The sequence below is a fragment of the Pelophylax lessonae genome, assembly GCF_965119305.1.
Source record: "Pelophylax lessonae genome assembly, chromosome: 1".
Lineage (NCBI taxonomy): Eukaryota > Metazoa > Chordata > Amphibia > Anura > Ranidae > Pelophylax > Pelophylax lessonae.
Window position 1 is genome coordinate 543,855,881 of NC_138768.1, and position 27,244 is coordinate 543,883,124.

A 27,244-nucleotide genomic window follows, 5' to 3' on the forward strand; every position below is an offset into this window, starting at 1 on the left:
TACAGCATTGCACGACCGCGCAATTGTCCGTTAAATTCAGGCAGTGCTGAATCGCAAAAAACCCCCTGGTCGGAATGGGGGTAAAATCTTCCGGGGCTTAAGTGGTTAAGAACAAACCCACAGTCCCTTTCTTGTTTGTAACCTGGGGACCGCCTGTACTTGGCTATTATGATATCCTTCTAGCTTCAGTCCTTTCAGTAAAATGTCTGGGTAACTATCCAGATAAGAAGTTCTGACTTTTTTTCTGGATATTTATTCAGGGTCAGTGAGTAAAAGCACTGAAGTAAAATGATCAGTATGAAAGGCAGCGAGCTAGCATTTTCACAAAGAGATCATCAATGGCAGTTGTAATTCTATCGTAATAGATTTACTTTGTTTATATCATTATGAAAGCCAGCTAATTGGCATTTTCTGAAAGAAGTCATTAACCACTTCAATACTGGGCACTTTTACTCCCTTCCTGCCTAGGCCAAATTTCAGCTTTCAATGCTGTCGCACTTTGAATGACAATTGCGTGGTCATACAATACTGTACCTAAATTAATTTTTTATCTACCGTATACACTCGAGTATAAACCGACCCGAATATAAGCCGAGGCACCTAATTTTACCACTAAAAAACTGGGAAAACGTATTGACTCGAGTATAACCCTAGGGTGGGAAATGCAGCAGCTACTGGACCACCACGAGACCAAAAACAGGGGCTTCGGGCATGGTGCAGTCAGTGTGAGATGGGAAAAGCCAATAAATGGCACTTCCTTGTTTACAAGTGATCGACTGTGATTGGACCATATGAGTAAAGAGCTGTGGCCACGGCTCTTTGCCGAGATTGGGATTGTGCCATCTCCCAGGAACACAGAGTGCCTGCGGCTAAACTGGGAGCTATCATATGGCGTCGTCCCAGAATAAGAGCCGCACCTCTCTGCCGTCATTAGTTGGCGGGCAGGCAGGAAGTGGTTAATGACCGTTCTATACGTCTCTCATGACACATTTACTTTCATTATAAAAATCAAAACCCATTTTTCTTTTCTTTTTTTTCTATTTATCCCTAACACAGTTATATCAAATTACATAAAAAATGTGTTTGGCTACAGTGTAAACTCCACCAAAACAAATATTTATAATTTTTTCACACAAAAAGAGCTTTCTTTTGGGGATATTTGATCACCACTGGGGTTTTTTTTGCTAAACAAACTAAAAAAGGTTGATAATTAAAAAAAAAAAAAAAGTGATGTTCACTAATGAGGCGGCATTGATAGGTGGCACTGATAAATGGCAGTGATGGGCGGTACTGATAGGCAGCACTGAGAGGTGAGGCTGATGAAGAGGCACTAATTGATAGCACTTTTTGGCAGCACTGGTGTGGCACTGTTGGGACTTAATTGATATTCACTACACTCATGTCCCTTTATCACAAGCCGGTTATCAGCTTTGTTCTTCCTTCCTCATGCTGAAAGAGAAAAACAGCGATAACTGGCTTGTGTTGACATCCGTGATCAGCTGTCATTGGACACAGCTGATCAGGGGGTGAAGGGCAGCTGTGATTGGCTCTTTTCCCCTGATCTGTGATCTTCGGTCGCAGGGGGTGCACGGGAAGCGAAATCACAGGAGGACGTCAATAGGCAAACTAAGCCCGTGCTGTAGCCGTCATTTGGCTATATCATGGGTGGCAAGTGGTTAAAAGGATCATATCACATCATGCTAAATGTATTAAAAAACACTATCTCTAGACTGCATTGCCACCAGGCCCACCTTCAAAACCATATTCAGACTTTGAAGCTATGCTCACACAACAACACAAGCCGGAGCACTCACTACCTTTATCAGCTTCTTATGAGGGAATCCTTCCCAGCCATGCCACACTTCTTTTCCAAGTGGGTTGTGCTGCATCAGATGAATTGGAGTGGGACAAAATCTTTACCCATAAAGCTTCAATATCATTGAAAATGCAGGGGCATAATTATAAAATATTTCCAGGTGGTATCAAATGCCCTTTTTTTGTTATATAACACTGACCCTTCTGTACTGAAATGATTTTGGAAATGCCTTCCGGCTCCAGGCACAATTATCCATATCTGGGATATGTGCCCACTAATTGTTTCTTTCTGGGATACATTTTTTCAATTATAACAATTATTTAATAAGCTTGTGGGCAATAATGTACCTAATGCCCCTTAAATCACTGTACTCTCTCTGATACCTGGTTCTTTTATACACATTAACATGAATTTCTGTGCCATTTCCTAACCTCAGCAAGGACTGTTATCTCTAGATACTAGTGTAAACCCCATTCTCCACCTTTATCTGAGTGGGTGTGAATTGGATTCTATCTGCCATATGGAATAAATGGTCTCTCGGGAAAGGGGTACTGAAGAGGCATTTAATCTTATGTTGACAGTGTGAAATACATTGGTCTCCTCTCTAAGCTAGCATCGACCATGGATTCCTTTCTAATGGGCTGCGGCCAAATGTTTGAGTCTAGAGCATGAATATGCGATCAAATATGTTATCCATACTGTACATATACTGTATACACATTTTTTATGTGCAGTATGGTTTGTTTCTCTGACTTGTTTTTGTTTCCATAGTTTTACCTACAGTTCATCACTGAATGTACATTGTTTCACTATGGTTCTGACTTCATGGATATAACTGTAAAGTCTCTATTCCTTTGCCAACTGTATATGCGCCTTCTCTTTTACGTATGGAAAATTTACCAATATTACTCCAAACATGTATAGCAACATATGGTAAAGTGATACTAAACAGAGAAGCGTTAATTGCCATAATTCTTTCACATAAATCATTATATATCATATCACTGTATTTGATTACTTGTAATCCTCTACCTTATTCCTGCAGCCCTGTTGCATGGTCACATGATCTTTCCCTGTTTTTTGGCTCCTACAGGGAAATAACTTTGGGAGGGGCTTCTATGTCCGGGTTTAATGACACTTAAAGGTTAAGAAATTTTTAAGACCATTTTTTAATATAATACAAAAAGGTGAGGTAGAAACAGTTTCTAAGTACTGTATGTTGCCTATTTACAGTGTCATGTATTTAAATTTTTTACATTGTCTTGCATTCAATTTATTTCAAATGAACTTGGTATTTTTGCAGCAGATTTAAATTCAAGTATTTTCACTACTTGGTAAACTTTTAAGTATGTAAAAAGTGATTAGTTAGCGCGTGGCTTAGCCCTCCAAAATGAGCCGTACCATAACATTGAAGGAATTAAAATACAGAATAAACTTGTCTACAAAGGATGTGTTTTCAAACCATCAAGCTGCTTAATCGTGGTAATGATACCATCAAGTTCTGTTTTTTCTTTTTTTTTAATTAATGTTTTTATTTACAATTTGGATATGCATGATGTGTTTGACTTACACAGCAGCATAAAACAAGAATTTATGTCCTATTTTCCTCATACTGAAGTGGGTATTACAGCGTACTTTCCAAGCAGAAGGCTGATGAGGGGACAGCATTTAAGTAATCAAAGATAAATATTAATGAACATTTTAAAATTCTTCAAGTTGATCCATTTTACATCTCGGGGACTCCATTAAGCATTCTGTGCAATTGAATAGATTACATTTACATGCATTCAGTTTTAAATCACTGCTTTGTAATTCAAGGGCATGATTATACTTTACCAGCTAATATTTGATAGCAATATATTTGGAAATGGACCCCACATTGTAGTTAGTATTCATGTCTGATGGCTTGATTTCAACCAGTTCTAGCTTAACATTCCACAGCATTTTCTCTAGGGTTTCCTGTATTAACAGTCAATGCAAGATTTATTCTTGCATCATTTTCCATCTTTCATAAATGGTGTAAAAAGTGTCAGGAAAGGGATCATTCTCAATTAGGACCATCTATGGAGTACATGTGTTACTATCCAAAGGAAGGCATGCGTCTGTATGTTCGTAGTACAAAATAAAATTCTCCCAGATAGACCGCTTCCCCTTTTCCTTAAAAGTGGATACATACTGTACTACTTGCTTGTTCAAAATAATAGGTGTCATTATATGGAGTAAAGAAAAACAAACTACTCAATGTTCTTCTGTGCTAGCTCTTTTGTCCAATAGATACAAAGCAGTCTTGGTAATATACTGTTGGAAGGATACAGCAGGAAGAAAGGAGAAAAACAGTGTGACAGCCTTAGATGTTAAGCAACTCTTCCCTAAAGCTTTTCTATTTTCTAACCAGATGGTCTTCTTTATAGAGGCCAGTTTATAAGCAGTCCATGTCAATGGGGTCTGTTTATAAATTCTTCCTACTCTGCCACTGTATGTTGTAATGCATTCTTTAGAAATATTTAACTATCTGTTGTAGCACTGCAAATTGAACACCTTTACATATTTGTGCATATGTGCCTTTCAACATATGTATAAACATGTGGGTTCACTTTCTAAAGTAGCTCAAGATTCATATTCAAGACACCCCTAGGTGGCTTCCCACTTGCTTGGATTATCTTCACAGCACTTAGCAATCCTTAAAATGCAATATTCTGTTATGTTTCTATCAACCACTGTTTCCATTGTTGAGCTTTGGTTACAGAGGGGGGATGCAGACCAGATATCAATCATAAAAGCTGTGTTCAATAATTGCATAATAAAGCACCTAGCCATTTAAAAACAGGTACGCTGAAGATAAACTGAGAATTTGAGCACCTCTCTAAGGTTCTGGAAGACTTAGAGAGGTGGATAGAAGACATGTCCCACAGTCGGTGGTTCTCCAAAATTCATTTGCAGCACTCTCAGAATGTAAGGACAACATGGATATGGACTCAAGCACAGAGGGTGAGACACCATCGACTCCTATGTCTAATGTATGCAAGACTGCAGCCAAGGACAAAAAAGATAAAGTGAAGTCTCAAAGGAAGCAGCTGTTGCTGGGTGATTCAATCATAAGAAGTGTGGAGCTTAAAGAAAATGGTTTTGTGAGATGTCTCCCTGGTGCTACTGCTAGACGAGATAGAAGACGTATTATTAATATTGTTAAGCAAGCAAAGCAGGAAGGGGACGTGGATGTTCTTGTCCATCTAGGGACAAATGACCTGGCTTGCAATGAAGTGTCAGAGGTGAAAAAATCTTTTATCACACTTGGTAATGACGTACAGGATTTTGCATCCACCATTTCATTTCAAGTTCTGCCTGTGCATAATGTTCAGAATGATATGCAGAGGCGCATGAAGGAGTTCAACATATGGCTTAGTAAATGTTGTCAAGAGCAAGGATTTGGCTTTGTTTCTCATGATAGCTCTACTTGGAATAGAAAGGAACTGTACAAAAAAGATGGTTTGCATCTTTCTCTCAAAGGAACAAATGTACTTAGTGAACAACTCCAAGAATTTGCGAAAGAGTATTTAAACTAGGAAGGGGGGGCAAAAGAGTGGAAATACAAGAGTCCAATTGCCCCCCAAAACAATGCCAGAACAGGTCAGAAGCACAGAGGTTAAGAAATGATAAGCTCAGAGTCCTGTCTACAAATGCTCGCTGTTTAGGTAAAAAAATCAATGAACTTGGGTCAATAATGGCATCTGAGAATGTAGATTTAGTGGCTGTTACGGAGACATGGTTTAATGAAAGAAATGACTGGGACATAACCATACCAGGGTACTCTTTATACAGAAGAGACAGAGAAGGCAAGAAAGGAGGAGGAGTGGCCCTGTATGTGAAATATAGCATTAAATCTAACCTAATACAAGTTGGTGAGGCCAACATAGAGTCAGTTTGGGTTACGTTGCAGTTTGCTAATCATGCAGTAACTTGTATAGGTGTGATATATAGACCACCTGTTAAAGTTAAAGAACTAGATGATCTACTAGTTGAGGAAATAGCTAAAATGACAATGAAAGGAGAAGTTATCATTATGGGAGATTTCAATCTTCCAGATATAAACTGGAAAACCAAAATAGCAAGTTCTACCAGGAGTACAGATATTCTAAATTCCCTACTGGAGTTGTCTCTGCAACAAGTGGTTGAGGAGCCAACCCAGAGGGAGGCCATTTCGGATTTGGTATTCACAAATGGGGATTCGGTATATGATGTCATTGTAGGCGAAACCTTGGGATCTAGTGATCACCAGTCAGTGTGGTTTAATATAAGAACTGTAAAAGAGTCACACCACACAAAAACAAAAGTTTTAGATTTTAGAAAAACAGACTTTTCAAAAATGAAATTAGTCATAAATGAGTCCTTATCAGACTGGAACGGATTACATGGAGTCCAGGAGAAATGGGACTACTTAAAAGGTGCATTATTGAAGGCAACAGAAAATTGCATTAGACTTGTCAGTAAAAGCAAAAAAAGGAAGAGACCACTGTGGTACTCAGCAGAAGTGGCCCAAATCATTAAAAATAAAAAGCTAGCATTTTGTAATTATAAAAAAACCCAGAGCAATGAAGATAAGGAAATCTACAAGATTTAGGCAGAAAGAGGCCAAGCAAGTTATAAGAACTTCTAAAGCGCAGGCAGAAGAAAAACTAGCTCAGTCTATGAAAAAGGGGGATAAGACATTCTTCAGATATATAAATGAAAAAAGGAAATTAAAACAAGGAATAACTAAATTAAAAACAAAGGACGGAAGGTATGTAGAAGAGAATAAAGGGCTAGCCGACTGCCTTAATGAATACTTCTGTTCAGTTTTTACAGAAGAAAAAGAAGGAGAAGGACCTCCACTTGAAAGGATGACTAATGAATTGTTTGATGCATGTGTCTTTACAGAGGAAGACGTTCTAAGATTGCTGTCTGAAGTGAAGACAAATAAGTCACAGGGTCCTGATGAGATACACCCAAAATTATTAAAAGAGCTTAGTGGTGAGCTGGCAAAACCATTAACAGATTTATTTAACCAATCATTAGTAACAGGAGTCGTCCCGGAAGATTGGAAATTGGCAAATGTCGTGCCCATTCACAAGAAAGGTAGTAGGGAGGAATCAAGCAACTATAGACCAGTGAGTCTGACATCAATAGTAGGCAAATTAATGGAAACCCTATTAAAGGATAGGATTGTGGAAAATCTTAAAGCGGAGTTCCAGCCATTTCACTCACCTGTCCAACGGTCCAGCGATGTGGCCACCCGAAGCCTCGATTCTCTCCCTCGGCGCCGATATCACTGCTGTGGGCACCCGGCTGTGACACTTTGCGGCTCCACAGCCGGGTACCCACTGCGCATGCGCGAGTCGCGCTGCGCGTCTTGATTGGCCGGCAATCTTCTGGGACCTCTGACATGTCCCAGAAGATTGCAGGGAGGAAGGGGGAGAGGAGAACTTCCGTTCAGGGCGCCGCGGCGCTCCGAGCGGAAGTGGGAGCGGGTACCTGTCAAAACTAGGTACCCGCTCCCCCCAAAAAAAATGACATGCCAAATGTGGCATGTCAGGGGGTTAGAATGCCTAAAGCGGAAGTTCCATTTTTGGGTGGAACTCTGCTTTAAATACCATGGATTGCAAGATGAAAACAACATGGGTTTACTTCAGGGAGATCATGTCAAACAAATCTTATAGATTTTTTTGACTGGGTGACTAAAATAATAGATGGAGGTGCAGTAGACATTGCATATCTAGATTTTCGTAAGGCTTTTGACACTGTCCCACATAGAAGACTTATCAATAAACTGCAGTCATTGAGCATGGACTCCCATATTGTTGAGTGGATTAGGCAGTGGCTGAGTGGCAGACAACAGAGGGTTGTAGTCAATGGAGAACATTCAGAACAAGGTCATGTTACCAGTGGGGTACCTCAGGGGTCTGTACTGGGACCAATTTTGTTTAATATCTTCATAAGTGATATTGCAAAAGGCCTCGATGGTAAGGTTTGTCTTTTTGCTGATGACACAAAGATATGTAACAGGGTTGATGTTCCTGGAGGGAAACGCCAAATGGAAAAGGATTTAGGAAAACTAGAAGAATGGTCAGAACTCTGGCAACTGAAATTTAATGTGGATAAGTGCAAGATAATGCACCTGGGGCGTAAAAACCCAAGGGCAGAATATAGAATATTTGACACAGTCCTGACCTCAGTATCTGAGGAAAGGGATTTAGGAGTAATTATTTCAGAAGACTTAAAGGTGGGAAGACAATGTAATAGAGCAGCACGAAATGCCAGCAGAATGCTTGGATGTATAGGGAGAGGTATAAGCAGTAGAAAGAGAGAAGTTCTTATGCCGCTGTACAGAACACTGGTGAGACCTCACTTGGAGTATTGTGCGCAGTACTGGAGGCCATATCTCCAGAAGGATATAGATACTCTAGAGAGAGTTCAGAGAAGAGCTACTAAACTAGTACATGGATTGCAGGAAAAAACTTACCAGGAAAGGTTAAAGGACCTTAACATGTATAGCTTGGAAGAAAGAAGAGACAGAGGGGATATGATAGAAACTTTTAAATACATAAAGGGAATCAACTCGGTAAAGGAGGAGAGCATATTTAAAAGAAGAAAAACTACCACAAGAGGACACAGTTTTAAATTAGAGGGGCAAAGGTTTAAAAGTAATATGAGGAAGTATTACTTTACTGAGAGAGTAGTGGATGCATGGAATAACCTTCCTGCAGAAGTGGTAGCTGCAAATACAGTGAAGGAGTTTAAGCATGTATGGGATAGGCATGAGGCTATCCTTCATATAAGATAGGGCCAGGGACTATTCATAGGATTCAGATATATTGGGCAGACTAGATGGGCCAAATGGTTCTTATCTGCCGACACATTCTATGTTTCTATGTTTCATTAGATAAAGCCCACTATATGGATGCAAGGCCACCTTAGAAGTTAAGGTGAACCCACAAGTTAAATTTAAAGTGCACTCTAGGAATAAAATGCAGGACCCTAAAATGCATAGTAAATCGGACACTTTCTTAAAGGTCGGAAAGCTTGAACTATAAGGGCTGTCAAATATAGAATATTTAATATTTCAAATAGTGTTTGGAGCTGGCCTGCCTTTCACCTTTTCCACTGGCCCAACATTATGGTGGGTGGTCTTACTCTGAAAACTGTTAGCTAATTTGAAATGTGTTTATTAGAGAGATTCATGAGCTACCATAGTTGACACCCATGTTAGAATTATTTGTGTTAACCCCCCCTATCTCTTATATACACTACCGTTAAAAAGTTTGGCGTTACTTAGAAATGTCCTTATTTTTGAAAGAAAAGCACTGTTTTTTTCAGTGAAGATAACAATAAATTAATCAGAAATACAGTCTATACATTGTTAAAGTGATAAATTACTATTCTAGCTGGAAACGGCTGATTTTTAATGGAATATCTACACTCATCTACGGCCCATTTCCAGCAACCATCACTCCTGTGTTCTAATGGTACATTGTGTTAGCTAATAGTGTTAAAAGGCTAATTGATGATTACAAAACCCTTGTGCAATTATGTTAGCACAGCTGAAAACTGTTGTGCTGATTAGAGAAGCTAAAAAACTGGCCTTCCTTTGAGCTAGTTGAGTATCTGGAGCATGAACATTTGTGGGTTTGATCATACTCTCAAAATGGCCAGAAAAAGAGAACTTTCTTCTGAAACTTAACATTCTATTCCTGTTCTGAGAAATGAAAGCTATTCCATGCAAGAAATTGCCAAGACACTGAAGATTTCCTACAATGGTGTGTACTACTCCCTTCAGAGAACAGCACAAATGGGCTCTAACCAGAATAGAAAGAGAAGTGGCAGGCCCCGATGCATAACTGAGCAAGAGGACAAGTACATTCGAATCTCTGGTTTGAGAAATGGACGCCTCACAGGTCTTCAACTGGCAGCTTCATTAAGTGCCAGTTCACACTACTGCGGGTGCGCTGATCGCATGTAATTCGGAGCGCACTGCTCCTTCATTACATGCGATCTCCTGTGCGGATGCGAATTCAGCCATACACTTTGTATGGCTGAAATTCGCACTGCACCCGCACAAAAGACGCACAGGACCCTTTTTTTCAGCCGCATCAGGATCAGATCGCACAGTGGTTCACACTTGTGCGATCCGATCCTGTGCGAACTGTCGGATCGCACTGCGATATGCAATAAAACTGGGGGTGTCGTTAACATTTAATTGACACCCCCTGCGTATCGCATATGGCAGTGTGAACTGCCTCTTGTGCGGTTGCAATGCGGGAACAGGCTGCAAATTCGCAGCCTTCCCGCATCGCACAAGTGTGAACCGGCACTAAATGGTACCCGCCAAACGCCAGTCTCAATATCCACAGTGAAGAGGCGACTCCGGAATGCTGGCCTTCTAGGCAGAGTGGCAAAGAAAAAGCCATATCTGAGACTGGCTAATGAAAGGAAAAGATTAAGTTGGGCAAAAGAACACAGGCATTGGACAGAGGAAGATTGGAAAAAAGTGTTATGGACAGCTGAATCTAAGTTTGAGGTGTTTGGATCACAGAAGAACATTTGTGATATGCAGAACAAGTGAACAGATGCTGAAGAAGTGCCTGACGTCATTTGTCGAGCATGGTGGAGGTAATGTGATGGTCTCGAGCTGCTTTGGTGCTAGTAAAGTGGGAGATATGTACAAGGGAAAATGGATTTTGAATAAGGAAGGCTATCACTCCATTTTGCAACATCATGCCATACCCTGTGGACAGCACTTGATTGGAGCCAATTTCCTCCTACAACAGGACAATGACTCCAAACACACCTCCAAACTATGCAAGAACTAAGTTTGAAGAACAAAATTATTATTTCAAATAAAAATCATTATTTCTAACCTCGTCAATGTTTTGACTATATTTTCTATTCACTTTGCAACTCATTTGAGGAATAAAAGTGGGAGTTTTCATGGAAAATATGAAATTGTCTGGGTGACCCCAAACTTTGGAACGGTAGTGTCAGCAACAGGTGTGACCAGAAATGTGTGGACTGACACAGAGAATATTACACATAATTAAGGTGTAAAGAATATAATTTATTTAAAAATAAGTGAATAACACAAATGTAAACGCACCTCCAGAAAACTATAACTGTGTAAATCCAACCAGATAACCAAACAATAGTGACACACAGCAAACAACTGCTCAAACCAAATATATACAAAAACAGGAGAAATGAATAGTAATTGTAACAGAGTCGGGGTCATACACGGGAGATCAAGCAGAGGGAGCTGGGAACAAGACAGAACAGAGAGAGGGTTACAGGAGACGGAGTAAGCAAGCAGGAAGGAAGGAATCAGGCTGCAGGGTCAGGATCAGAGTCCAGGATCAGGATGCAGGGCCACAGGAATGCAGGCCAGGTGCACATGGAGACAATACCAAGGCAGTGAGGAGAAGCATACACAGGGTTTAAATATACTTCCTGCAACCAGCATCAGGTGATGACTGATTGCATGAGATGTTTGCTTCTGACTACTGAGAGACACCCGCTGGTGGACACTGGAACTGCAGCCTATGGATCTGGGAGCTACAGTGCCACTAGCAGGTGAGCTCTTTCCTGACAGGTAGTGTTTATAAATATTATAGTAATCATGCAATAAATACCAATAATGTTAAAAAAAATGAAAACAAGGAAGATTTTCTTTATCTGAAAGTTTAATATAATCATGTACACAAATGACAATATTTAGACAACAAAATGGCAACTGTGACAACATTCAGACTACAAAAGGCAATTGTGGCAATATGTGAGCAACAGACAGGCAATTGTGAAAATATAAAGCCACAAAATCCTCAACCCCATCACCAAAAAAAATCCTTCCTCCCCAGCCATAGTCCGCCTCTTCCCTAGAACTTATCCACCCCACTAACAAAACTCCTCCCTCTCCCAGCAAAACCTTCATCCAGAATAAAACTGCTCATCAGCAAAAATATTCCCACCTTTAAGAGATCCCCCCCCCCCCCACACACACACACACACACTTTTTTCCAGGAAATCCCGTCCAGCAGATGTTTCCTCCATTCTTCTATCAAAACACTCACCAGACCACAGATACAGCACACCTGGCTGGGAGAGGTCCTCCCAAGTTTCCCTTCAAGCTGTCTCATATGGCACATCAGAGCCAAGGGGTAGCTTAGTAGATTTGCATGGCTCCCTGCTGCTGCTGTATCTGATGCCTGGTCGAGTTGTTGTGGGTGGTCCTGTAGATTTATGATTCAAGGTACCTAAAGTAGCCCTGCGGAAATTGCTGGGATGTTAATCCCAAATGTTCTTGACATTTCCCCATTTATTTACAATGTGTGCTTGCTAAATGATTAACCACAGTGGAACCCTATGTCCTTGCTTCATCACAGTAAAACACTGTTATATTTATTTCTATTATTGGGCATTGCATTTTTCACAATATAAGAAGTTAAAGCTGATCTCCAGGCATGCTCAAAAATTACCCCCTAAACCTTGCTCTCACTTTGTAGAGCACACCCCTAGCATTAGGTTTTTCCTTCTTTTACCCTGTTTCTGTGCCAATAAACATATTTTATTACTCCCTGTTATGTCCACATCAGCCTTGTAAATTTTCTGCAAGGGCATCTGTTGGGAGTAGAGATCAACAGGTGTACTTCATTAGTTCGCTCATTGAATTTCTGGCAATATTACCAGCTCTTTTTCTGTATTTGCAGCATTTTTAGAAGGGTTAAGCATAGGGAAACGTGCATGTGTTGGAAATATGTCATGCATTCATGTTTTTGTTTTTTTGTTCAAACACTAGTCCTTTTTCTTTCTTTAAGTACCTATAATCAGACAAACTTGTAAAAATTCAGAACAATTTAGGGTTATAAAAAATAATACCCATTTGGTGGACGTGCCTTTATATTATTGAGGTGGGCAGAACTTTACAAAGCATATTGAAAGCCTCATTACTGTAAAACTAAACTAACGTTTTTAACTGTATACAAAATTGGGAACATCGTTTTCCACAACTGTTCCTGCAGCAGGGCTATCCCAGTGCAGGAAATCACTTTTTTGCCATTTACTTAGTTTTCTTGAAAAAGCAACTACACTATTTGAAAGAGTCAGATATTTCAATACCACCCACTGCTGTGCTGCAGTTTGTTGCTGAAGGCCTACAAACCAAATCACTATATCTGTTGTCATCCCAAGTAACCTTTACTGTCTTTTCATTTATTACCTGGAGTAGGTTTTAAAAATTAAACCATGTTTTAGTCTTTTCCTGGTACATTTTTAGCATGAATTCATAATTCCAAGGATTTTATTAAGGACATGGTTCATTGTAGCACAATTTACAATAACTTTATATTAGCAGTCCCTCTAGTTCTGGACTCTGTGGCCTCAGTTATCACTTTACTTTCAAGTCTTATTCTCTCTAGAATTTGTACATTGAGTGGGTTATTCTGACACATATTTTACAGACATTGATTTGTGGCTCTCACAGATCTAATTTAATTTCTACTAAACTAACTAGGTGCTGGTCAGAGCACTCAAAAAGTAGTATGGGGGATCCTATTGGTGGGGACATGTACAATGCTAATAGACATACCTGTATTTATATATTTTTCAACTTGCTGTGTTCCAGCTCCTCTGCCAGCCTTATACTTATCTGCTCCCAATTCAGTGAGGTATTACCCACAAAGCCACATCCATTGTCCTCTTTTGAGCTGAGTCTGTACATAAGCTGTGCATTCTCTATTTTGTCCTATGGAAAGTTTGTATTGTGTTCTCTGGCTCAGAACATTTTGACCAGCAGATCTGTAGCTTATTGGGTGATATCCTACTGGTCAAAACCAAAATTCTATAATAGGACTTTACTGGTACAGATGAGACAGTCACTTCATCTAAGACATGTTTATAAACAATTTATTTTGTTAAAAAATCACATATTATTTGTTATGCTGGTCCCTCACCTTATGTGGGGCCTTGTGATCAAAGTTTTTATCTTTTATATGGCTAGTCCCATATCTGTCAACTGGGACTTAGCGGCTGCTCCCATCCGTGCAGGTTAGGGTGAGATGAATCTGCTGTGTCCCAATTTAAAGCTATGGGACTGCCGGCACAGGGATGCATGGAGCCGGTTCATAAACCCTGTGTGAACAATGCCTTAAAGACTAATGCTGGCCATTCATTGTTGGCCATAGCACTGAATGAAAACAAATAAAAAATTAAACTAACAGATCCTTCTATCCAAAAAGGGAAGTGGATTCTCCACCCCAGGGACATTGTATTCTGAGAGCAAGACTTGCTGCTGTCAGAATACACTGATCAGCTGCAGCTGACTGGCTCCAGCCGCTGAACGATAAAAGATTTACAACATATTCCTTCAATAGCAGAAAGCAACACACTAATCAAAATTCAGCTGGTCCCTGCTGAAATGACTGAATTTCAATCCATCTAGGGGATAGATAGACAAATTAACACCTATGTGTGTGTGATACACTTGTGCACAGGTGTGCTACTGAACTGTAAATTACAAGGTCATTCAATTGATTTCAAAGCTAAGCCTTTTTTATTTTTATAACCTTGTAAAATTAGGATTATACAAAAGAAAACTCTTAATATATTTTTACCTCTTTTATGTCCTAAATGATTATGCAGGAGACATCACTATTGTCTCTCTGTAAAAGCTCTAGTTACTTGTTAAGGTATTTTCTATTGCTGTACCAGATAAAACGTATATTTTCACAATCTCTGAAGTCTTAAATACATTTGCTGCACAAAATAAAATCTTGTACCAACATGTAGAACATGTAACCGTCTCTGTGCACCTTTCTTTTATTATCCCAAAGTGCCACCCCATGCCACCTATGTGTACACCTTTCAATAGCTTGGGATAATTTAACGTGTATACTCAGTATGTAAATCCTGGAAACATCCACGGTATAATCATGGATCTGAAAGACTATTGCAAAAAATTTATTGTGAAAGTTAGATGTATGCATTCAGTTCACAAAGCTTTAACACAAGGACACATTTAATTTGTTTTTTTTTTTACTGTGATTTTCAAATGACCTCAGACTTAATAAATCTGTCACTTTAAAAAAAAAAAAAAACAAAAAAAAAAAAGAATCCTTATCTTGGTGTAATAACTTTTTGAATTGAGTCTATAGTAACAAAACAGCTCATGCGTTAAGATTTAGTAAACTGACCTTTTTTAAGTTTTCTAAATGGGCATCACTATCAGAGCATTGTCTGGGCATTGTGCCAGTTGAATCTAAGGAGCTTTTTTTTATTTTTGTGTGTATAGTGAGGAATGCAAACAACCTGTTTCCATGTTGTCTGAACCAAGGATATTTGTATGGGATTGTGAGTGTTGTTTATTTATATATATACACACACACACACACACACCATTGGTATAAATATACACACTATATTACCAAAGGTTTTGGCACGTCCGCCTTTACATGCACATTAACTTTAATGCAATCCCAGCCTTAGTCCATAGGTTCAATATTGAGTTGGCCCACCCTTTGCAGCTAAAACAGCTTTAACTCTTCTGGGAAGGCTGTCCACAAGGTTTAGGAGTGTGTCTATGGGAATGTTTGACCATTCTTCTAGAAGCGCATTAGTGAGGTCTGGCACTAATGTTGGACGAAAAGGCCTGGCTTGCAGTCTCCGCTCTAATTCATGCCAAAGGTGTTCTATTGAGTTGAGGTCAGGACTATGTGCAGGTCAGTCAAGTTCCTCCACCCCAAACTGGCTCATCCATGTCTTTATAGACCTTGCTTTGTACACTGGTCTAAATCATTTGGTGGAGGGGGGATTATGGTGTGGGTTTGTTTTTCAGGGGTTGGGCTTGGCCCCTTAGTTCCAGTGAAGGGAACTCTTAAGGTGTCAGCATACCAAGACATTTTGGACAATTTCATGCTCCCAACTTTGTGGGAACAGTTTCGGGATGGACCCTTCCTGTTCCAGCATGACTACATACCAATGCATGAAGCAAGGTCTATAAAGACATGGATGAGCAAGTTTGGGGTGGAGGAACTTGACTGGCCTGCAAAGGTCCAGTCTTGGTCTCAACCGATACTTTTGTAATGAATTAGAGCAGCAACTGCGGGTCAGGCCTTCTTGTCCAACATCAGTGCCTGACCTTACAAATGCGCTTCTGGAAAAATCGTCAAACTCTCCCATAGACACACTCCTAAATCTTGGGGACAGCCTTCCCAGAAGAATTATAGCTGTTATAGCTGCAAAAGGTGGGCCAACTCAATATTGAAACCTACGGACTAAGACTGGGATGCCATTAAAGTTTGTGCGTGTAAAGTCAGGCATCTCCATATCTTTGGTAATATAGTGATAGTGCATATCTCACATGTAGATCGGAGTGTAAAATATACAATGGGTTAATATAGAAAGAGCGTCATTTTTCTATATAATGTCTTGCCAGTAGTGTATTACTATACGACTACAGATTATCAATAAAAAAAAGTATATTAATTGTAGTTATTCTTTTTTTTTTTTTTTTTTTTTTATTACTTTAATATTTGTAAATAGGTAATATGCTGCTGCAAAGAAAAAAAAATGAAATTTGTATAGAGATATTCTTCTTGAAGGAAACTTGTAATGAGAGAGAGAGTTTTTGAATATTACCACTTTAACTACTTCCCGCCCGCGCTATAGCCGAAAGACGGCTACAACGTGGACCTTAATTGCAGAGAGGGTGTACATTGATGTCGTCCTGTGCACAAGCGGCCTGCATGCTCCCTGCGGAGGGCCCCCAGCTCGCTCTGTGATCAGGGAGTCTGAGACTCGCCTGATCACAGATCGGAGTAAGGTAGTGGTCCCGCCCCCTTACCACGGGATCAGCTATCAGCCAATGACAGCTGATCATGTGAAGTAAACAGTAGCCAGCGATCAGCTGTTTTTTTATCCTCACACTGTCAGTGTAAGGAGTAAAAAAAAACGATCGCCGGCTGCTGTCAGAGGGACATCGGTCCCGAAGAAGAGTGGGCAAATTGTGCCCACCTGTGTCACACACCAGTGCCACTTACCAGTGTCCACCTGCGCCACCTACCAGTGCCCACCAGTGCCATCTGCCAGTGGCCACTAGTGCCACCTACCAGTGTCCAACGCCACCTACCAGTGCCATATATCAGTGCTTACTAGTGCCTCCTATCAGTGCCAGTCAGTGCCCTATAAGTGTCACCTACCAGTGCCTATCATTGCCCATCAGTGCCACCTATTAGTGCCCATCAGTACCCATGAGTGCTGCCTATTAGTACCCTTCAGCACCACCTACCAGTGCCCTGCAGTGCCACCTATCAGTGCTGCCTTATCAGTGCCCACCAGTGCAGCCTATCAGTGCCCAACAGTGCAGCCTATCAGACCCATCAGTGCCGCATCATCAGCGCACATCAATGAAGGAGAAAAATTTCCTGTTTGCAAAATTTTATAACAAACAGTTTTTTTCAAAATTTTCGTTTTTTTTTTGTTCAGCAATAAAATAAAATCCCCATTAGTGATTAAAAACCACCAAAAGAAAGCTCTATTTGTTTTGAAAAAAAATGATAAAAATGTCATTTGTATACAGTGTTGCATGACGGCGCAATTGTCATTCAAAGTACGACAGCGCTGAAAGCTGAGAATTGGCCTGCGCAGGAGGGGGGTTTAAGTGCCCTGTAGGCAAGTGGTTAAGTTAGTTACTTGCTTGTCTCTAGCTTCAGTGCCTTAACATGCTGACCTGGAAGAAGCATGCAAGACAGGAAAGTCAGAGTGATGTCCGTATCTGCATATTTGTTTTAAGTCAGTGACTTAGAAACTGTGTAAACCATTGGATTAGCATGACAGCCAGGGAGCTAGTATTTGTAGAGGGAATAGTCAGTAGTAGTATCTTTTTTTTTTTTTTTTTTTTTTAAACCATAAGCTAGGATAGTTTTAATATCGGCTCATTACAAAAAAAAATATCTATAGATTATTCTTTTACTGATTTGTCAAGTACATTTTTTTTACGCAAATAGCAGAAATGAGTCATACTATGACAAACAGATCTACTGCTTCTGAGTAGGCTTTCAAGGCCAAGGCTCTATATTTTGACTGAGCTATGCAGTTAAATATTTTGTGCTAGTGGCTTTATACAGAAGGAGGGGGAGATTGTTGTTGTGCTGTGATGGTATCCATGTAGTGCCAATGCAACATTTTTTATTGTTTCATCATTTTTATTTTATTTAGATGCAATTTATATAATATATTGTGCTATTTAGGATCATTTTCCAAGGCAGTCTGTTTGATTCAATACAATTTAAAAAATACAACAGAGGAAATGAGGACTTATATTTATGTTTTTTTGTTTTTTTTTACTTGCAGCTCCAAGGGGAAAACGAGGATGGAAAACGTTTTATGCCATTTTAAAGGGAACTGTTCTTTACTTGCAAAAGGTAAAATCTTAAAAAATCTATGCCAACAAGTATGCCTCACTTTTTATACTTTAATCAATATTGTATACGATATACTATCACAGGAATTATAGCCATTTTAATAAGTTATAGAATTACCAAAGAACAGTTTTGTTTGTGTATAAGATCCTTTCCGAATAAATAGCAATTTATACAGTATATAGTGTTAATGCACAACAGTTTTTCCTTGTTGCTCTGTGAATTTACCAATGAATATAACATGGGTGCAGGTTGTTAAGACAAAATATGTTGTATAGTCAGATTCTGAGTTACATTCTACGATTTGTCATATACACTTTTTAAAGCCTATGCCAAACATTTTGCTCAATTATTTTCGTTTTTTTTCACACTCCAAAGTGCATGGTATAGTCATTAAATTATAAACACTTTCAGGAGTGAGACGTAAACAGTTCACTTCTGCAAAATACACAACAAAATGAAAACAAAAATATCAATAGTTACTTTTTGTGTACCATAAGGTCACTTTATTGAGCATTGCCCTTGCATATGTCATAAATCTAGCCTTCTAGAGCAATATGGGACGTTTTGGTATAGACCTCAAAAGGTTTTTAATTTAAAATTAAGCTCAAAGATAGATGAATATCTGTTTTGGAGACAAAGAAAATGTATTGCTAACTATGTGCTCCAATAATTTGAGGGTCATAACTTTCTGACTTGTAACTCTGCTGTGTGTATAATTTTAGTGTGGAGAGCGTTTACTGCTAATATTGTGTTACTTGTATTTATCGGTGTGAAAATATAGTATTTATTTGTTTTTTTTTTATTTTTTTTACATTCATGTTCAATGATAATGGTAAACAGGACAAATAGAGAGGCTGAATCTCCCTAACAGGGGCAGAGACAGCAGTAAAAAACTGGCAGGTGTTCTAATCCCTCACAACTCTATCTAAAACTAAAAAATTTGCCTTTAGTTGCACTTTAAAAATGTAAAAATTGCAGCATAATAGTAATGGAAAAATATACCTATGAGGAAAAAAGTTAGAACAAATAAAGCAGGGTTTAGACTGGGGGAAGGAAAATAAGCACAAGGAGCCGATCAGTTGTGCTGGAAGTGCAAGGGACATGCTAATAGGAGGAGAGAGTAGCATGTCAGTAAGACAAGCTCCTCAGTATCCTGCTTCTCGTTTCACTGTCCTGTCACGAACTGGGAGTGGGGGGACACCTGTAAGTAGTAGGGATTTGCAACAGAAAGAAAGTAGCTCCTGCTTTGTCAGACAGGGCTATGCTACGTGGCAAAGCTTGGTATACAATCAAGGGATTCATCTCCCGCTGTTACTCTATGCTCCTCCTTTCTGACTGGAAGGACTGCCCTTGTATTGCTAAAGAAAAATGGGAACAGGTGTAACGCTCCTGCGTTTTATGTATGATGTGGATTTTCAGCTGCAGAAATATTCCACTTCAGTAGTCATGTAGAGAAACGCTGAGACACCAATCCCAACTCTCAATGACTCATCATGTGTGGATGATCTCAATTCAGCAAGTAAATACACACACTCAATAAGATGTTTCCTAGAGTGACTTATGTATATAGTAACACAGTGATGATAGGCTGAAGAGACAGGTTGGGTAGAGATGGTAGATGACAGACACTTGAAAGGAAATGTTCTTGAAAGTAAGATAGTAGCAGATGGGATGCAGATAGGTTTAGCAATCATGTATGGTAGCAGATGACAGAGTAGCAGGTGGACATACAAGAGAGATTAACCCAGTGCAAGAACAGGTGGTAGTAGGCTCAAGAGCTAGCAATCTTAGATAATGCAGATGTAGTAATAGTCCTTAGTATGCAGAGCTAGATAGTGTAAGCTTTAGTATGAAAGTTATAGAGGTTTCCCCTGTGGGGTACTTATCACTAATAGCAATGTAGTAGAGGAGAGGTTCGGCAAGAGCGGATGATCCGGTAGCGGGATACAGGGATCAGCGCAGCGTGGTTCCGACAGCGAGGTATGCTTGCAAGCATGAGAGCTTCAAGACAGGTTAGCATCAAGGCACAAAGCAGTTTGAACGAACACATGTGAGTGAGAGCCGGCGATCTAAATAGCCATCCAGTCCGGCGCTCAGTGATGACAGCATCAGTCTTAAAGGTGTATGCGCACCTTACCAAAAGAGAATGGTGGGGCGCATACACTTATGAAAGAGTAATTAGGGTACCCAAAGGTACCAGAACATTACAGTACCCCCCCCTTAAGGCCGGTTCCTGAAGGCCTCTGGAGCTGGTTTGTCTGGGTGCTTCGCATGAAAATTGCGGCTTAATCTAGAGGCATGTATGTCAGAGGTGTTTAGCCAGGTGTCGTCTTGGGGCCCATAGTTCTTCCATCGAACCAAGTACTGAAGTCTTCCTCTGTGGATACGAGAATCCAGAATCTCTTTTATCTCGTATTCTTCTCCACCTTCAACTTGTACAGGAGGAGGAGGTGGGATAGTAGGCCTTATTCCTTGGTCAGGAACATGGGGCTTCAGTAGCGACACATGGAAAATGGGATGTATTTTGAGGTCTATTGGCAATGTAAGCTGTACTGCAGCTTTTCCAATAAGTTTCTTGATTGGGAAAGGTCCCAAGAACAGAGGTCCAAGCTTTTTGCTAGGGATTTTCAGTCTTAAATTTTTTGTTGAGAGCCAAACGAGGTCCCCGATAGCGTACTGAGGAGAAGGTCTTCTGCGAAGATCATAGTACTTCTTTTGTTGACTATGAGCGTGTGCAATGGTAGTATTAAGCAAACCCAGAGAGTCCTTTATTTGGGTAAGATAGTCTGAAGCTACTGGGTTATTTGAAGGAAGGATGCGTGGTGGAAGAATAGAGGGATGAAACCCATAGTTCAAGTAGAACGGACTCTGCTTGGTCGTACTGTGGGTTGCGTTGTTGTAGGCAAATTCTGCCAGAGGGAGAAGATCCACCCAATCATCCTGTTGGTAAGAAGTGTAACAACGTAAATATTGCTCGATGCATTGGTTGACTCTTTCAGTCTGTCCGTTGGTCTGCGGATGGTAAGGAGAAGTGAGCTTCCGCTCGATCCGTAGTATGTGACATAGTTCTTGCCAGAACTTGAAAATAAATTGTGATCCACGGTCAGACAGAAGAGTTTTTGGGATACCATGTAACTTAAAGACATGTTTCATCAGGAGTTCTGCCGTTTGTTTGGACGAAGGTAGTCTGCGAATAGCAATGAAATGTGCCATTTTTGTCAGATGGTCCACTGACACTAAGATGGTATTAAATCCTTTGGAAGGAGGCAATTCCACTATAAAGTCCAAGGACACAACTTCCCATGGAGTTTGGGGTATTGGTAGACTGCATAGTAGACCGGATGGTCTCGTAGTGTCAATTTTGGACCTGGCACAGACATTGCATGAAGAGACGAATTTTTGTATAGATGTTTTCATGTCAGGCCACCAGAATTGCCTGGTAATCAGATTAAGAGTCTTTGTCATAGCCATATGTCCTGCCATAGGCACATCATGCGATAATTCCAAGATCTTGGTGCGTATGGTAGGTGGTATGTAAAGTTTGTCGTTGTAGTAGAGGAAGCCTTCTGCATCAGTATTTAGTTGTGGTGGGGGTGAATCCAAACCTATACCATGCAAAACCTCTTCCTTCAAGGAACGGACAACTCCAATAATGCGTTTGTGAGGTATTATAGGAACGGAAGGGATTTCAAAGTAGTTTTCTTCAGTTAGTCGTGATAGTGCATCCGCCTTTTTGTTCTTATCTGCAGGTGTGTAGGTCACTAGGAAGTTAAACCTTAAAAAGAATAGTGACCATCGTACCTGTCGGTGCGAGAGAGTTTTGTTAGTCTGAAGATATTGGAGATTTTTATGGTCCGTGTATATAAGTATTGGTAATTGGGTGCCTTCGAGTAGATGTCGCCAATTCTCCAGAGCCAATTTTATAGCAAGCAGTTCCTTTTCACCCACGGGGTAATTTATCTCGGGACTGCTTAGGGATTTAGAAAAAAAGGCGACTGGATGAAGTGGTGAAGTGTGAGTTGGTCGTTGGGAGAGTATTGCTCCTACTGCCATGTTTGACGCATCTACTTCCAGAATGTATTGGAGGGATGGGTCTGGATGGCGTAATATGGGAGCAGAAGTAAACCTTGTCTTTAACAGGTGAAAAGCTTTATTTGCTTCATCTGACTGCAAGCAATCTCGATAATACTAGTCTTACATGTCTTATGTGTTCAGACAGGGATCGTGAATATATAAGTATATCGTCCAGATATACCACAACACAGACATCTAGTAAGTCTCTGAAAATATCGTTTATAAATCGTTGAAAAACTGCAGGGTCGTTGCATAGCCCAAATGGCATTACAAGATATTCGAACAATCCGTATCTGGTTCTGAATGCAGTCTTCAGAACATTACCAGAACATTACAACAGGATGCACATTTTTTGCATAAAACCAATGGAAGAATGTCTTAAAATCTGTGCCAGCTAGCTCCCTAAATTCCACACAGTGACTCTTCCAGCTTTTTATCGTTATTAGGGCGCATTATGCCCCATTGAAATTGTTTTGTAAGTGTGCAACTGCCTAGGGTGATCTCATCCATTTGATAGGGCATTGTCATAAGTTACACTGCTACTGTTATGACCTTGTAGACACTATTTACATGGTGTTTCAAAGCACCATCTCCTTGGATCCCAAGTGCTGTGTGCAGGGGGTTCTAGATTGGTGGTCTCCAAACTGTGGCCTGGTGGCCAGATGTGGCCCTTTGCCCGCCTTTATCTGGCCCTTGGGCCACTTTTCCTCCCACTGTCACCAATGAGGGGCATTGTTCCCCCCAAAGAAATGAACAATGGGGCCCTATTCTTCCCACTGATTCCAATGAGCAGCACCATTCCACCCACTGACACCAATGAGGGGCATTATTCCTCCCAAAGAAACCAATAATGGGGCACTATTCCTCCAACTGACTCCAATGAGGGGCACTATTCCTCCCAATGAAACCAACAATGGGGCACTATTCTTCCAACTGACACCAACAATTGCATTGTTTACTCCCTTATTTCCCACTGACACCAGGACATTTTCTACTCCCAAAGGCCACAGTCCGGCCCCTCTAAAGTCTGAATGACAGTACACTGGCCCTTTGTGGAGACCCCTTGTTCTGCATGATCATAACTTTACTGAATGTCAACAGGCAGTCTTAAATTGAGCACGATTTCAGGGTCGAAAGCTTATCTTTCAGTACTGTAGATATGACCAGGCCCCAACCCATGGAGAATGAAATGATCATATGGGGGGGCACACGCTTCACTTAGAAAAACTTATTTACCAGCATAGAGGTTCCGGAGAGTGGCTAACTGTACCAGGTTTATCACCCATTGGCCCTTTTAATGGACAGATTGTTTTGATAATGTGTATTCCTACATTGTGTTTCTTATTGCTGTTTACTGGATTTTGGTATGCTCTGTATCTCTGCCCACCTTCTTTCTATTTACTCTGTCAGGGCCCCACTGCTTTACACTCTGTATTACTGGATGTATACTGACTCAGTGGCTGGGATATATTTCAGCTCTGTGTATTCCTATGTTGTAATAACTGTGGACTGGTTTTGTTGTAACTATGTTAGCAATGTATGCTTTGTGCTGATATTTTTTTTCTTTCTGATTAAAATAGGAATGAAAAACATTCTTCCGTTAGTATGTAAAAAGTTTCAACATTTAGGTTAAAAATGGGGATTTTAGTTGCATACATTTGCAAATGCATATGAAACTGCCGCATCAAAACACCCCTATAAGGTGTGTTCCCTATCTCAAAACTCCCAGAGTTCCCGCATTAAGGACAAATTTGCAGGAATGTATCATTTGTGAGAGCAGTCTTACCTGGAGGTTCTTATACTTATTTTACTTAAACCATTCTGCTTAACCACTTCAATACAGGGCAGTTACACCCCCTTCCTGCCCAGGCCAATTTTCAGCTTTTTTAAAAAAAGACCAAAAAGTTTGAAAAAAAAGTTTTTTTTGTTTATGTTATAAAATTTTGAAAAAAGATACGTTTTTTCCTGCACTGATGAGCACTGATGAGGCCACACTCACAGGCACTGATGAGGAGGCACTGATGGGGTGGCACTGATGGGCACTGATAGGCAGCACTGGTGGGCAATAATGGGCACTGGTGGGCAGCACTGATAGATGGCAATGGGCACTAGTGGGCAGCACTGATAGATGGCACTGATGGGGAGGGCACCACTGGCAGGCTCTCTGAGCCCTGATTGCCATCCCTGGTGGCCATGGTGGGCATCCCTGGTGGTCATGGGTGGGCATCCCTGGTGGCTCTAGTGGCATCCCCCCAGGGCTGCACTGGTAATCAATGTTCTGATTACCAACACAGACCCCCCCTGTGATCAGTGAGTAATTAGCAAAAATAATGCTTAAAACTCACTGATCCCCTGGCTGCAGCACAGATCGTTTCTTCTTCTCCTCACTGACAGGATCTGTGTGAGGAGAAGAAGAGATCAAGGTCGTTACAACGGCTGTATTTACATTACATGACGGCTGTGATTGGACACAGCCGTCATGTGATCAGGAGGGCCAATCACAGGGCCCTCCTGCCAAAACTTGTTGCTATGTGTCCGAGGTACACAGGCACATCGAGATTGCGCCCCTGTGCGTGCCCGCGGCGGCGCAATCTCGCTCCTTCTGCAGGATGTTCTGGAACATCCGATCAGAAGGACGAGACTCCCACCCGGCCGTATATGTACAGTGGCCGGGTGGGAGGTGGTTAACTAGTTTTCACATGCATTGTTAAATGCTCATTTTTTACATGAAAACCTACTTAAAACTGCTAAATGTTCCATGAAATCCAAAATTAGTAAAACATATTCTAAAATTAATTTTAATGTGCACAAACATAATATATTCTGTTACATATAAAAGGCAAGACTATGTAAAGTACAGTAAATAGATGCCAAATATGTCAAGCCTCAAATGGCCATGGCAGGTCTTCTTTATAGAGGCATCAAGAGTCTTTAAGACCCCTAATACCTCCTCTGTACCCAACCAGATCCAAGACTGAGAGTTCCCAATATATTTACTCAGCTATTCTGGTTAGGGACTGACAGCTCTAAACTTTGAAGCGCTCAGAGCTAAGCATTTCAGGTTCTTCCAATGCAATGATTGGGATGTGCCCAAATCTTTTATACTACACAAAGCACACCTGGCACTTAAAAGTAAATACAAGCTCCCCTTATTCCCATACCTTAGCTTAGTATATACTCTATATATATACTATACTATACATATTGAGTAAAAGGGTTAAAGTTACAGCAACACACCAAAAGCCCATACTCGCTCAAGGAACCCCCACCTGCTGATCTCTACCAAATCCAGCAAAGCAAAAATGGCAGCCGCTTGGATCATTTTAAAACTAGCAAAAGGAACTGTAAATATGGGCAGAACAAGACATTGAACAATACAAAAATTCCCCAACACACTCTCCAGCTTGGGATTTTAGTATGGTTACAGTGGTTAACAGTAGTTAGCTCAGTATCATTTGACCCAGCAGAGCGAAGACATCCTATGAAGGGGCATTACCACAGCACCCTGCACTCACAATAATGCAAAGAGCAGTCTCTGCATTATTGAGAACTGCTCAGTGCTGGAGAAGATCCAAAAATGAAGAGAACCCACTGTATCCCATGACTAGATGTAAAAAGGTAAGACTTAAAAAAAAGGCAAAAATTGCTACCAGGGGGGCCTCTGAGGGATGAGGATGGTGAGGCAACTAGAGGGGAGCCCAGAGTTGGGCTTTATTGTATCTTTAACTCAATGTACCCAAACTTTATGCAGCTTTACAGAGGTTCACTGAAAGTCTACTTTCTGAAGCATGTACTTCTCTGTGTGCTCATTTGGTAGAGTAGCAAGGACACTAGACAGGCAGGAAATGCCTACTGTATGTTTCTCAAGGCTTAATTTCTAATTTTGTAATTTTGACTGGAGTGGGACTTTATTCCCTTTCCATGGTTAGAGCACAACGTAGTCAGTCACAAAGAGTTAAATGCTCCATACTGTTTCTGTTTATACAAAGCAATATGATAGTTTGGATGCACGGTCTTAATTATTTCACATTTTTATATAATACAGATATTTAGCTTGTTCCAAATCATTTAGCTAAATATATTTGACCACAATGCATAGACAGGCCATTATCTTGTGTATGTCAGTGTTGAATATCTAATGTAAAGAATCCAGCGAGTTTGATTTTTGTTCCTTTATAATGAATAGGCGATGAATGATGTCCCATGCATTAATTGGCCTAATGCAGACCATTGCCTTGAATTGCTGTACCATCCGAATTGAATTAGAACTCTACGTTGAAGACCATTGATTTAATGCCGAGTGTCATGTGTTTAAACAATGTCTGTATTCATTTCCCTTAACAGCACAGATTTTACAAAGCTGGCAATCTAAAAAAACACCCCTTGCTTGCAGTTATGGCAGAATTAATCATTTAAATACATCCATTGAATAATAGCTTTTGGAACTGGTGTAACTATTTAATTTGTTAGTCATCTTTCATCTCTTCCTGTAAGTAATGTATTAGACACTACAGACAGTGACTACAATGTGACATGTAACCAAACCATTATAAATGTTGTCTGCTATGATGTATTTGTTTATACAGAAATTTATTTATACTACTAGAGATATGGGGATCTTTTCATGAAATGAGGCTGGTCTGCCTTTCACTGCTTTTATTTTCTATAAACAGGTTGAAATTATTTATGTTGGGAGAGACAGTAAACTTTTCTTTAAATTTCAAATCCAGTGAAAACCATTTTTTTCTCTTACGTCCTCCGACAGTCGCCGCCACTTCATAATCTTCACTAATGGGGTAATTGACCTTTTCTCCGCAGGAGTAGCTAGGCAACAAGATTTGTTAATATCAAAGCTTTTAGCATTTCACACCCCTAGGGGGTGGTCCCCTCAGTCAATACCTCCCTGCTTCCAGCA

At 40.4% G+C, this 27,244-nt stretch overlaps 1 protein-coding gene across 6 annotated transcripts in view; it reads left to right on the forward strand.

The window, feature by feature from the left end:
* The window catches only part of PSD3 (pleckstrin and Sec7 domain containing 3), a gene marked incomplete at its 5' end in the record, with an annotated part of 867,292 nt that overhangs the window by 758,271 nt on the left and 81,777 nt on the right, over nt 1-27,244 (forward strand). For all 6 annotated transcript variants that reach the window (XM_082247748.1, XM_082247749.1, XM_082247750.1 and 3 more), the window contains one exon: nt 18,185-18,255. In XM_082247748.1, the coding sequence (XP_082103874.1) occupies nt 18,185-18,255 (71 nt within the window). The remainder of the gene's footprint in view (nt 1-18,184; nt 18,256-27,244) is intronic.